Here is a 13,648-nt window from a genome sequence, read left to right on the forward strand (position 1 = left end):
TTCCCCAAAATCGACTTAAGTGTCTTTGCGGGTGGGGAAACCAGCGCGAGTACCATTGCAATTCTCCCACATTTAATCATTTATTTTCGAACATGGAGAGATTCTCACTGAATTCTCCCACACTTCGAACGTTTATTTGAAGTGTGGACCTAAAGATGCCGGCAAGACCAGATCCTCTGAGACCAGGGGGTCCTTTAAAAAGGACGGCCAGATCTCCAGACAACCCTACAACCATCCCCTACAAGTGACTGAAGCCGCACTATGTGGTTGCCAAATGCCTTCCCCTTCACGGCCCTCCTATGGTGCTGGCACCCTGGCTGTGCCAATTTGGCACTGCCAGGTAGCAGAGCACTTCACTGCCCTGTTCCCAACCACCTGGGGCCAATAGACTTTGAGCCCCACGTCGTGGTCATCATGCCATGGTCTCCGTTCATGGAGACCAATAGTGATTCCTGCTGGTCTCCGGCTGAATGGGCGAGGCAGAGAATCCTGGGAGATTCTGGTTTCAGACAGATCGCGTAGGGCCGTTCGGGGCCTGGCGCAAATATCGTTTTGGGGCTTCCCTGCGATTCTCATGGGCGCAACATGGCTGGAAAATCACCCCCAAAGTAACCATTTCAGTCCAATGATTTTCAGGGATCTGATGAAAGATACTGTCTGACTTGCTGAGTGTTTCCAGAATTTTCTATTTTCACTACATTTCTGTAAGATCATTGAAGTAGAAAACAATCCCATCTATTTCACAAATCTGTGCTCCAATGGGCCATGTGCTTTTTGTTTTCCCCTCTTGTCTGTGGAAGGAACTGTTAACTTCCGCAGCAGCTTAGCCTGAGAATGAAAATGGTAACAGAAACCCTGTGTCCAATGTGCCAAGTTACAGTACATTAAATCTTCAGTTCGCATGTCAACAAAAGCATAGTTTCTATCTTTTCATGGGTTGATGGTTTTTAAAAATTAAATGTGTAAGTTCTTGTTCATTTTTAATTGATAGGATCCATTCCACTGCTCTTCAAAGGAACCATGAGCCTTATACTTCATGACCTCTACCTTTGCTGTCGCCAATTTGACAATGACAAGGCTACAGAGAGAAAGGTAATAATGTCTATCTCATTTAATTTTTTTGTAAAGTACGGAAGACACTTGGGACATTGAGTTAAAAATTAAAAGCTTGACAGTCAATTGCACTCAGTGCTGCCAATTGTTTGAATGTTATTTTTTGTTGTGTTATATATTTTTTTGTTCCCTTGCCTTGTCTGAAGCTTCTTCATTCAGTTTTTCTCTCTTGCTCTCGCTATTTGTTTCTTCTGCTCTCTCCTGGTTTCTACCCTGGCAGGAATTAAGAGGCTCAGCATCTCAATGTTGAACTGTCATACGGAGGACTAATATGCAGCAACTCTCTTGCTTGGTTTTGTGATTTTAATCCATAGATTGAATGCATACATTGTAGTTTGTACACTGTCTGTCACTGGGCTAATTGTGGCTTTAACACCTTGTTTCTTTTTTTTTAGAAAGAAATAGAAAAATTTAAACGTCTTATTCGAACACCAGAAGCTATTGAGCAGTTGGACCGAAATTCTGAATCAAAAAGTCCAAAACAGTTGAACTGGGATGCAGTTTTTAGGTAAATTTTTCAAATGTCCCTTTGTAAAAAATAGTGGATGCCTTATCAAGTATCAGAAGCCTTCTATTACAGAGCAAGTACTCAACTACAAAATATATTTCAATGCATATAACAAAACAAAGAACAATACAGCCGTAGACCAACCGCCTTCCATACCCCGTCTGTTCATGTGCCTAAGTTTTAAAGGTAGATTTGTGCTCTGGAAAGGTGCAAATTTGTACTGTTGTCAACACTTTTTGAAATATATGAAAAACTTGGTTGTGCTTTATTTTATCGCGGCATTGATAGCGAGTTCATCAGGATTTCATGTGTTTCTGGAGCAGCCACCCAGCTCACTCCAAAGGGTACATCAAGTTCTGCATGAGATTATGAATTGTATTCCTTAGTCTCTTTTCTCCTGAAGTCAGTGATAAGAATTTTTTTGTCCCCTCAAAATATCTTGACATTAAAATGGAAAGTCACTTTTTTAATGCAGCATGCTGAAATGAGCTATACTGTTCCTTAATAAATGTATGTTTGTCCTTCTCTAGTGATGTGTGTGCACAAAGTTTCCAGATAATGTGGAGAGGATTCTGCAGAATAAAGCACAGTACGGTGTAATGGCCATTTCCCATTCAATTGTAGAGATTGAAAGCCTACACTTGTTGTATTGTCCATCAATTCTAGAACCACAACCTGATGTGGCTTTAGTTTCTTAACATTTGTAGTTTAGTTACACAGAATTTCACAGAAATTGTAAAACAAATCTGCATATTGAGCCCAACATGTACATGTTGATGATTATCCTTCTTGCAAGCAATAATCCTCGCCTCAAATGTCCAATTTGTTGCTATATCCCTTTATTTAATCGAGGGGAAAGTGTTGTCCAATAAAATGTAAGATAATTGGACTTTGATTTTTTTTTTCCTACTATGCTTCTGTTTTGTTTTACATCTACAAGTTGCCTGTGTTCTAGGTTTCTTCAAAGGTACATCCAGAAAGAAACTGAATGTCTCCAGGCAGCCAACCCCAATGTATCAGCAGCTACCCAAGCCAACAGGCAAAAGAAAATGCAGGAAATCGGCAGTATCATGAAATATTTTATCCGATGGGCCAATAAAAGTGAGCATAACTAAAAGGTTTACATTTTCTTCCATATAAACTAAGACTATACTTAAAATTACTAAATCTTTGAAATAAACAGGCCTGTCAGCTGAATTTAAACAATTTATTTTGGATTGGAACTATGATCTAGTTTCTAACCTTTCTCCGAGGGTTTGCATTACATGATGAGCTGGCAAGTTGCACACTGTTAGGGCCCCATTTTTGGTATTAAACACCGACAGTACTGTTGTCCATCACACCCACAAATCAAATAGCAGTGTTACATACATCCACATTTAACAAATTTCTAGATACAATTTGTTTTGTTGTCATCTCCGGTGGCAATAAACAAAAATATTTTGGCAGCTGTTCCTCTCCTCTTCTCCCTTGTTCTACCACCGTATGAATTGCTAAGATTCTAAAAGTGATATGCGATTATTTAGTATGAACCACAGTTTTGAGTGTTGAATGTAGTGGGCATCACGTCTGACTTTGATCCTGTTCTTTCCTGCTGTTTGCACCTATACACTTACAGTAAATGTTGCTGCATAGTGAACAGATCCCATTCATGAGATGTGGTATCACTGCAAAGCACAACATTTATTGTCCATCCCTAATTGCCCTTGAGAAGGTGGTGGTGTGGAACCTTCTTAAACCACAGAAGTCCATGTGTTTATAGATACACCGTAGTGTTGTTCGGAAGGGAATTCCAGGATTTTGGCCCAGCAACAGTGAAGGAACGGTGACATAGTTCCAAGTCAGGATTGTATGTGACTGGTAGGGAAACTTGCAGGTGGAGGTGTTCCCATGCATCTGCTGACCTTTTTCTTCTGGCTAGCAGTTTGTAAAGTTCTACAATATGAGCCTTCCTTGGTGAGTTTCTGCATTGCATCTTGTATATGGTACATACTGCTGCCACAGTACACCAGTTGTGGAGAGAGTAAATGTTTCTAGTGCTGGGTTGGATGCCAATTAAAGAGGCTGCTTCGTCTTGAGTGATGTCAAACTTCTTGAGGGTTATCGGAACGTCACTTATCCAAACATGTGGAGCATAGTAAGCTTAAGGTGTGTATTTCTTTATAAATGTTTCCAAGTCAAGACATTTTTAAGACAGGAGCTTAACTAGAGCATCCTTATTTCTCAAAGCTCCAGTCTCAGGTGCTTTATGAATTCTTTGTTCTATTTGTTGAATTGCAAAGTTGGAAAGAAAATTACTCTAATTTGCGGCAGTGATCAGTTGAAAGTATTTCTTTGAAGGAACTTAAATGGCAGAGAAATTTGTGTAGCAACAAAAAAATCTGCATGGGACAACTTCCCCCAGCTGTGACCTTATCTGTAACATCCCAATCGAAAAATTCCAATTCGTGGAGGATGCTTCGGGATCCATTCCTTTGTCGCAGTAAGTTGTAATGAGGAAATATGAACCTTACAAATGGATATAGATAGGTTAGGAGAGTGGGCCAAAATGTGGCAGATGGAGTTTAACGTGGATAAGTGTGAGGTCATGCATTTTGGTTGAAAAAATGGAAAGGCAACTTATTATCTAAATGGGGAGAGACTTCGGGTGCTCCGATGCAGAGGGATCTGGTGTCCTCATGCATGAGTCACAGAAAACGAGCATGCAGATGCAGATGCAGCAGATAATAAGGAAGTAAATGGAATGTTGGCATTTATAGCAAAAGGAATTGAGTATAAAAGTAAGGAAGTGTTGTTACAACTATTCAAGGCATTGGTAAGATCGCACCTGGAGTATTGTGCACAGTTGTGGTTCCCTTATTTGAGGAAAGATGTAGTAGCATTGGAGGCAGTTCAGAGGAGGTTCACTAGATTGATTCCAGAGATGGCGGGTTTGTTGTATGAGGAGAGATTGAACAGTTTAGGCCTATACTATCTAGAGTTTAGAAGAATGAGGGGAGATCAAATTGATACAAGATGCTAAAAGGTATGGCTAACGTAGAAGTGAAACTAATGCTTCCTCTTGTGGGGCATTCTAAAACAAGAGGTCAGAATCTTAGAATAATAGATAGCAAATTTAAAACCGATTTGAGGAGAAAATACTTCTCCCAAAAGGTTGTGAATCTGGAATTGGCTACCACAGAGTGCGGTGGATGCAGGGTCAGTGAGTAAATTGAAGGAGGAGTTAGACAGATTTTTAATTGGTAATAGATTGAAGGTTATGGAGAACGGGCAGGACGGTGGAGTTGAGGCCAGGATGGGATCAGCCATGATCACATTGAGGGTGTTTAGGCTCGGGAGGCTAAATTGTGTATTCCTGCTCCTAGGTCATATGTTCTAGGGAGGAGGTGCTCTGGCTGATTTCGCAATCCAGCTCTTGGTCTGTAACATTGTAGACAGCAGATGAGGAACATCTCAGCCATGATAGAAGGGCGGAGCAGACTCGATGGGCCGAATAGCCTAATTCTGCTCATATATCTTATGAAATTATGAACTTCTGTTACTATACTGATAGTTTAGATGGGAGAAAGTCATTGTAGGCCACAGATATTCAATCCAGCTAGCATTCATTGGCAGTTTAATATAAAATATATTAGTAAGATTTCACACAACAGTGAAATTCGCCCTCTGTCTTCATTTTAATCAGGAAATTCTTGCTTGAATCTTTATCATGGCAATGGCCCAGATCTTGTGCTTCCAATCGAGGCAAATGCTGGGATATTTGTTGCTATTGAGCCTCCAAGGAAATTACCTACTCTGGAACTCAGAAGTTCCGGTTCGCTAGAAATGGATCTGGGAGAACCTGTACTGGGACCTGTCATTACGTAAACTTGAATTGATTTCCCAGTACTTAGGCAATTGTTTTGCGTTATTGATATGGGCGAGTGTCTCTCTTCCAATTGTAACAAACCCGGGAGAGGGTGGATGTACTGGGCTTTATTCAATCCTCTTTGGTAGCAACAAGGTTTATTCCAACAAGTTTCCCTTTCCCATGAGTGCTTTTTCCAGACCCAATAGTTATGTTTATAAAGGAGCCAATTTAACCAGACTTTATTGAGTTAGTGAGTTTATTAACTATTAAAAAGGTAAGGAGGAAAATGGTAAAACATATGCAGTCATACAGATTAGAAGTGAGAATTGAGTCCAATAGTAAATAAATATAAATAAAAAGATATAAATAAAAATAATCTTTGACTCACAAGGAGTCGATGATGACGCGTGTGGCTGTTACGATTGATTCCAGTAGAATTGACTTTGGTAGGTGTATAGTCACTTTCAAAGTTCCAATACAGTTGACTTCTGCAGGCGAATAATTGATTCTTCAATTCCCACGTTTTGTGGTTTGGTAGCAAAATTCCCCAATTATTTTTTTCCAATTAAGGGGCAATTTAGCGTGGCCAATCCACCTAACCTGCACATATTTGGGTTGTGGGGGTGAAACCCACACAGGCACGGGGAGAATGTGCAAACTCCACATAGTGACCCGGGGCCTGAATCGAACCCGGGTCCTCAGCACCGTAGGCAAGAGTGCTAACCACCGTGCCGCCCCAGCTGTGATCTTTTTGCTGCTTGAGATGATTTCCAGTCAGAGAGATTTGAGATATTCTGGCAAAAAAAATTGGACATTTTACAGGGGTACTGCAGGTTGCTTCTGTTACTGTATCACACCTTGGGGTGTGAAAAAACTTACAGCTACTTATCCTCAGACAGCATACACAGACGGGCACCTTTAACCCAGTCTTTGTATATTCAGGGTGGAAAACTGAATCTAAAATTCCATCTAGGTATTACACACAGGATCTTTTGAGACGAGGTGTCCCTCTGTCTTTACCGATGATGCTAATTAGTCTCTGGATGCTTTTAGAAGTTAATTATCTGGAAACAAAGATGGGTTCCATTGCCCCTTCGCGAAACACCCTGAAGCAATTCCTATCAGTGGCTGACTATATTCTCAGCCATTTTGGTGTTTGTGTCCATTTGTTTTTTTTAAAAAATGGTCTTTTTGAAAGATCAATATTTTGGGCGTAATTCTGTGTTTTATTTTTCCATGATGCCATTTCACACTGATTTATTTAGGAGCCCTAGCGGATGTTGGAAGTCAGGAGGTGTGCAAAAACATACCAGCAAACCCTCCTTGACACTGGCACCTCTGCGCCCCCCCCCCCCCCCAACCCCCTCCAGCTCTGCTCACATATATGCTTCTGTCTCATCACTAACTGTAAAACCGGAGCCATTGTCTTCAAGGTGATATAGGAGCCTATGGGGCGGTGCTTGCCTTGCTTCTTACTGTTTTATTGATAATATTGTTTCATTTAGGAGGACCACGTCTGAAATGTCAGGACCTTCTGAAGCACATCATGGATACTCTGCAGAATCGATTTAGCTGTGCTGCCTATGGAACTGACTACAGCAGCATTCTACTGAAGGATATTCTCTCAGTTAGGAAGTACTGGTGTGACATTTCCCAACAACAGTGGTCAGGTATTATTTGTACTAAATGTTTACAATAAGTGGATATTTTCCAATGACTTATGAAAGTGCTTTTGTAACGGTAAATGGTGCAAACTCCACAAGAATCACATTGGAGGGCAATTTTTTTAATGCTCATCAAAATTAGTGCTGAGCTCTTTTTATTTCGGGTGCCTGGCATGGGCATCATAGACTCCCAGGTCAGGTGAAGTTCAGCTCAGTGAAGTGTAAAACTTTCTACCCTGCCCCAACAATGTGCTCATCCTCAAGAGCACCCTGACTGTACCAGTGTGACCTATTTTACATTTTCTCAAGTAGTCTACCAGTAGCCTCTTGAGTGAAATTCCCAAATAGTATCAGTTTTGTGCTTGGAGGTGTGCCTTCATTTGTAACTGGTCTGGGGCAACTCAACCCAGACAGAAGAGACTTTCCTCCCAGAGGTCAGGATTGGATTGAAGCTAGCCCCAATAGGTGAAAGACCAATGTTGAATGCACCATATTACTCAGTTTCCTAATTTGTAATAGTGCAATAATCAATTTATTTTAGCAGTGGTTATATGTCACGCTTGAATGTGAACCCAAGTTAGGAGCATCATTGTGGTGAATTATTCTGTTAGTGATTGGTGAAATACATGATTACAAAAATCTATGGTGTAACAGGTGGAATAGGTCAAATTTTATTTTTTATAGACGTTATTAACCAGGCCCAAGATTTCTTAGAAATTTAGTTATTCTAAAAATTAGCTGATGTCAAATCTGCATTTATGTCCAGTGGAATGAAATGAATGATTCTTCCGAGCTGAATAGTCTAGAGCCTTAAATATGTCCAAAACCTCATCATGGGTACGTTTTAAATAGTTTCTCGAAATATTGGAGTATTGCGTGCAATTCTGGTCGCCGCATAAGAGGAAGGATGTGGAAGCATTGGAAAGAGTACAGAGGAGATTTACCAGAATGATCCCTGGTATGGAGGGAAGATCTTATGAGGAAAGGCTGAGGGACTTGAGGCTGTTTTCGTTACAGAGAAGAAGGTTAAGAGGTGACTTAATTGAGGCATACAAGATGATCAGAGGATTAGATAGGGTGAACAGTGAGAGCCTTTTTCCTCGGATGGTGATGTCTAGCACGAGGGGACATAGCTTTAAATTGAGGGGAGATAGATATAGGACAGATGTCAGAGGTAAGTTCTTTGCTCGGAGAGTAGTAAGGGCATGGAATGCCCTGCCTGCAACAGTAGTGGGCTCGTCAACACTAAGGGCATTCAAATGGTCATTGGATAGACATATGGACGATAAGGGAATAGTGTAGATGGGCTTTAGAGTGGTTTCACAGGTTGGTGCAACATCGAGGGCCGAAGGGCCTGTACTGCGCTGTTATGTTCTATGTTCTAAAGCCTATAGTTTTGAATCTTGGTTGGAACCAAACTTGCCATTCAGCAGGTTTAAAAAGTTGAGAGAAATTAGTGGCTGATGAACTGTCTCCATCTGCCTTTCAGGTTTAACAAACTTGTACTTCAAGATGTACCTGAGACCATCTAACGATACGAACCGGGTTCTTGTGGCCAGAATAATTCATACACTTGTCAGAGGCTGCTGTTTCCAGTCTGAAGGATTGACCTCCAAGCTGTTTGAGTTCTTTGCAAAGGCAATGCAGAATGCAAGGTAGTGAGCTTTTTGCATCTAAATTTCATTAGGTGGTTGGGCTTGATAAATCATTATAATTACCCGCAACATATCTTATAGATAATGCTACGATTAGTATGTTCACTGGTAAACATGGAGCATACAATAGCTGTTATTTTGTGCCAAGGTTGTGTCCCTTATGATTTTGCAACTTGTCACTGAATCACATGAATCACTTAAAATACTGTCTGATTTTATTTCCCCCCAACCCACATGTTCTTCTCACTAAATTCCTAGGGCTGGATTTCCCCATCTTGATCGGGGGCTGGCCCACATTGGGTGGGCATAAAGAGAGGCGGATGATCCCTGCATCAGGAATTCCCACACTAATTTCAGACATGGCCATTTTCACTAGGATGTGGGTTGGGTCACGATGCAAGAGACATTGGGTGCACTGTAGTGAAGACTGCTGAAGCAGTCACTTCAATATTTTGATGGAGTTGTGTGGGTTTGGAAGCCTGAACCATGCCAACTCAGTGCAGTTGGAAGCACAACAGGAGGTCCCTCAGCAATGAGAGGAAGCTTTGAAAACTTTGCAAGTAAGGAAAGTCTCCTGTATCTAGACCAGAAAAGCCTATGGGAAGGTCCTGGATCTGCACCATGGATTAGGGAGGGTGCAGGGTGTGGTCCCTGAACACACACGGCCTGGGCACAATTCTGCCACCAATAGGACATCCGTCCAATCAGCCAGGCTGGAATAATCTATACTCTTTAAAAAAAGAAGTCTGCAATTGGACCTGGATGAATCTTCCTCATGTCTGCAGGCCATTCAGGCAGAGCGACTGTAATTAGCAGCCTTGCATGATAAAAAGAAGGGTCCTCAGGCAGCAAGAGTTAAAAACTCAGCAGCCAGCACAGAGTGGGGGGTAGGGGGGTGAAGGAACAGAAATGACCTTGAGCAATATGTTTGACATATCAGGCTTGCCTACCTGGAGATGTTGGACCAGGAGGAGGCTTTGACTGTCCAAGGAGATAGTGATTGCTTTCTGTGCCCTCCTGAATGATGACTTGGCCCATAGAACCATCCATTGAGAGGCCCTGCCAGTAGAGCTCCGAAGGTGACCCATGACCCACAATTTCTTCACCTCTGGTTCCTTTCAGCACTCTCCTGCTAGTTTCAGTGGGATATCTGAGCCGGCTGCTCACTGCTACATCCATGCTGCCACAAGGGCCCTCTTTGCAGTAGTGGCTGACTTTATCAGCTTTCCAACAGATGTAGCCTTACAAATACAGAGGGTTACTGATTTTGTGTTCATACCCCGTTTTCCACAAGTACAGGGTATTGTGGACTGCACCCATATGGCATGAAGGCACCCATAGAGAGTCCAGACAGTCATACCAACAAGAAGTGTTACCATTTCCGAAATGTGCAGCTGGTATGTGACCACTGGATGAACATCCTGTATGTCCGTGCAAACTTTCCAGGAAACCACCACGACGTATTTATACCCCAAACGTCAACTCCTCTTACTCCAACCCCCTCCCCAAAAACCTGATGGATTCGGGACAACCCTTACCCTTTGATAAGGTGGCTTCAAAACGCACCATAGAATCTTCAAACAGAGCCCCAGCACAGATACAATGAGAACTATCTCCAAACCAGGACATTCATTTTAAAATGAGATTTTGATGCTTTGATCACTCTGGTGGAGTGCTCCAATAGTTGCTTGCCAGGTCTCCTGGGTGTGATAGTCTGCTGCATGCTGCACAACATGGCACAGCAGAGTGATTTGGCACTTGAGGAAGACCCCATATCCTCTGAGGGGGAGAGCGGAGAATAAAAACAAGAGGGCGTGTGCCAGAGGAGGCCCAATGTCAAGGTGACCACAGAAAAAGCACAGGAAGGCCTTGGAGAGGAATGACGCAGGACGTCGTTGTTGCAAAGGACACACTGAACCAGCTGCTATTTAGCTGAAGGACCCTGACTGGTGGTGATGGAACACATGCCTGGATGACAACCATGACGGTATCCTGCCCAACACAGCTGTCACATATAGATGATTGCCAGCACAATGGTTAGCACAGCCTCATAGCTCTAGGGACCCGGGTTCAATTCTGGCTTCGGGTGACTGTGTGGAGTTTGCACTTTCTCTATGGATTTCCTCTGGGTGCTCTGGTTTCCTCCCGCAGTCCAAAAATGTGGAGGTTACGTGGATTGGTCATACTAAATTGCCCTTAGTGTCCAAAAGATTAGGTCGGGTTACGGCAATAGGGTGATGGCGAGGGCTTAAGTTGGGTGCTTTTTCCAAGGGCCAGTGCAGACTTGATAAGCCGAGTGGCTTCCTTCTGCACTGTAAATTCTATGATCTATTGGCTGCAGTCTTCACTGGCACCCGTGAGAACCTGATGATTTCTGTGTAAATAATTGTTGATAGAAATATAGAGAGCGTGCAAACCATTTCATAAACCAGTTACTTTATATAGCATTGTGTGAGACAATTTTCATATCTGCACAAGCACATCACACTGCGGTGACCCATTCAGTGTTCTAGGTGACACAGTATCCTGCGAGCATGCACATACTGATGCATTATTCCTCTTGTTGCCTTGGAAGTAGTCTGCTTATGTCTTTAACTATGCAGCTGTGAGGACCGTAGCAATTGGCCTCATTGTACAGATGCCCATCTGGGCCTGTCCTGCAACTGCACTGCCTACAAGCCCTGCAAGAGCATCGCCAAGACATGGTCGATCTCATTTGCACCATGGACTCCACTGTTCACAGCACAAAGTCTCGGAAATCTGCCATATGGCCAGACATCATCTGCTACAGGTACAAATACTGAGCCCCAAAATGTGATTCCTGAGACTGCACCTCACTGCGCCCAACAACATCACTGTGATTGTTCTCCTCCATACCCCCAAGGGATACTGTCCACAGATGCTTAGTGCTGTTATTCATGAAGGCCGGTCTCGTTAACTTGTTTCTCGCCTGAGATGTGATGATTCTCCGGTTAAATCGCCACCAATCAGTTCTCCCCCTCAAAGGGGAAAGCAGCCTATGACCATCTGGAACTATGGTGATTTCACTTGCTTACTAGTGCTGTGCTCCTTACCCAGTGTCCCTGACTAAAACGGCACATGGACCCACTGAGGTGCAAGTATCTGCACTGATGCTCAGTGTGCTCGTCTTGGTGTGACACTGCTTCCTCAGGCAAGTTTTAATTCTGATGTCTGAGATGCTGTACATTTCTTGGGGATGGGACCACAACGCTGGAGCCTGTGAGAGGAACAAGGGAAGCATATGAGAGGAGTGAAGAGCCTCATCGTTTCTCATTGGCATTACACTGCACCCAGTGTTTGGTGTCCTGTCAGTCGAGGTTTCCCTTGCAGATTGAGTGCCATCCTTCCGGCTTTGAGAGTCTCTGAGATCGACCACAGAATCATTCCTGCAAATGCTTTCATCAATTCTCATAATATCCATGGCCCCCTCCAAAATGTGTATGTGCAGCATTGGAGTCCCACCCCAGCTCTCTCATGGACAATGCTTTCATAGGCATTCAGTGCCTGTTTCTCCTACAAGAACAATGGGGAGAGGGAGGTGAGGCAATTCTGTTCTGCATGGGGAAGGGTATCTCCTCCATCTGCTTTGAAATGGCATCTCCTCCTGGGCATCCTTGCCAATTAGCATTGGGTGCTGCGTCAGTGAACTGGGTGCATACTCCAACAAGGATGAAGAACAGCATGCACCCTGTGTTCCCCAGATAGTTTGCAGTTTACATGTTGTAAGCAATTAGGAAGGCAAATGGCATGTTGGCCTTTGTCCAAGGGGATTGGAGTGCAAGAATATCTTGCTACAAATGTGCGGGGTTTTGAAGGGTCTCCATCTGGAATAGTGTGTGCAGTTTTGGTCTCCACAATTAAGAAAGGATATACTTTCATTGGAGGCTGTACAGCAAAGGTTCAGCAAATTGTTCCCTTCTATGAGGCAGTTGACCTATGATGAGATGTTGAGTAAATTGAACCTATATTGTTTGGAGTTTAGAAGAATGAAATGTGATCTCATTGAAACCTACAAAATTCCTATTGTAAGTTAATCTACAAACACAGGAAGAAATCAGAAGGAGCGACCCTATTTTGAAAGAATACAGCTGATTTTTTTTTTTAGAGAAATCTGTTCTCTGACTGAAGCTAGAAGTGAGTGCGATTATTTAGCTAAACTGAAATTGGATTATGTGTTCGTAATGAAATATTGCACAAAATTTCCTTTCAGGAATATAGCATTCTATAATAAATTATTGTTGAAGTATACCACACTATCCGATTGAAGCAAATCATGGCCAGATACATATGAATTTGGAGCATGAGTAGACCATTAAACCCCTCGAGCCTGCTTCCCTGTTTTATAAGATCATGGCTGATCTGATTGTGCCCTCTGCTTTCCTGACTAATCACATATCCCTTTCACCCCCTTGTCAGTGAAGATTCTACCTAACTTACCCTTAAAAAATATAAAATTACCTTGCCTCCACTGCTCTCTGGGGAATAAAATGCCCCTCTCATGACCCTCTTGAAAGGAAAGAAAAATTCTCCTCATCTCACCTGCTTAGTAACCTTTGTGTGTCAGGTACTAAGATATCCAGATCCCTCTGTGCTGCAAAGTTCTGCAATCGCTCTGCATTTAAATAATATGCTGCTTTTCTATTCTTCCTGCCAAAGTGGACAAGTTCACATCTTCCTATGTTATATTCCATCTGTCATGTTTTGTCCACTCACCTAACCTATCTATATTTGTTTGCAGACTCTTCATATCCTCCTCACAACTTGCTTTCTTACCTATCTTTGTATCATCTGAAAATTTGGTAGCTTTCTTGCCTATCTTTGTATCATCTGAAAATTT

At 42.6% G+C, this 13,648-nt stretch overlaps 1 protein-coding gene across 4 annotated transcripts in view; it reads left to right on the forward strand.

Annotated features, from left to right (window-relative positions):
- The window catches only part of atm (ATM serine/threonine kinase), a 244,812-nt gene that overhangs the window by 8,421 nt on the left and 222,743 nt on the right, over nucleotides 1-13,648 (forward strand). For all 4 annotated transcript variants that reach the window (XR_011935196.1, XM_072476780.1, XM_072476782.1 and 1 more), the window contains exons 2-6: nucleotides 992-1,092; nucleotides 1,509-1,621; nucleotides 2,577-2,722; nucleotides 6,977-7,141; nucleotides 8,625-8,790. Coding sequence is in view for 3 of the 4 variants with exons in the window: in XM_072476780.1 (XP_072332881.1) it covers nucleotides 1,021-1,092; nucleotides 1,509-1,621; nucleotides 2,577-2,722; nucleotides 6,977-7,141; nucleotides 8,625-8,790 (662 nt within the window). In the remaining variant the exon portion in view is untranslated. The remainder of the gene's footprint in view (nucleotides 1-991; nucleotides 1,093-1,508; nucleotides 1,622-2,576; nucleotides 2,723-6,976; nucleotides 7,142-8,624; nucleotides 8,791-13,648) is intronic.

Source organism: Scyliorhinus torazame, chromosome 15, assembly GCF_047496885.1.
Source record: "Scyliorhinus torazame isolate Kashiwa2021f chromosome 15, sScyTor2.1, whole genome shotgun sequence".
In the NCBI taxonomy this organism is placed as follows: Eukaryota; Metazoa; Chordata; class Chondrichthyes; order Carcharhiniformes; family Scyliorhinidae; genus Scyliorhinus; species Scyliorhinus torazame.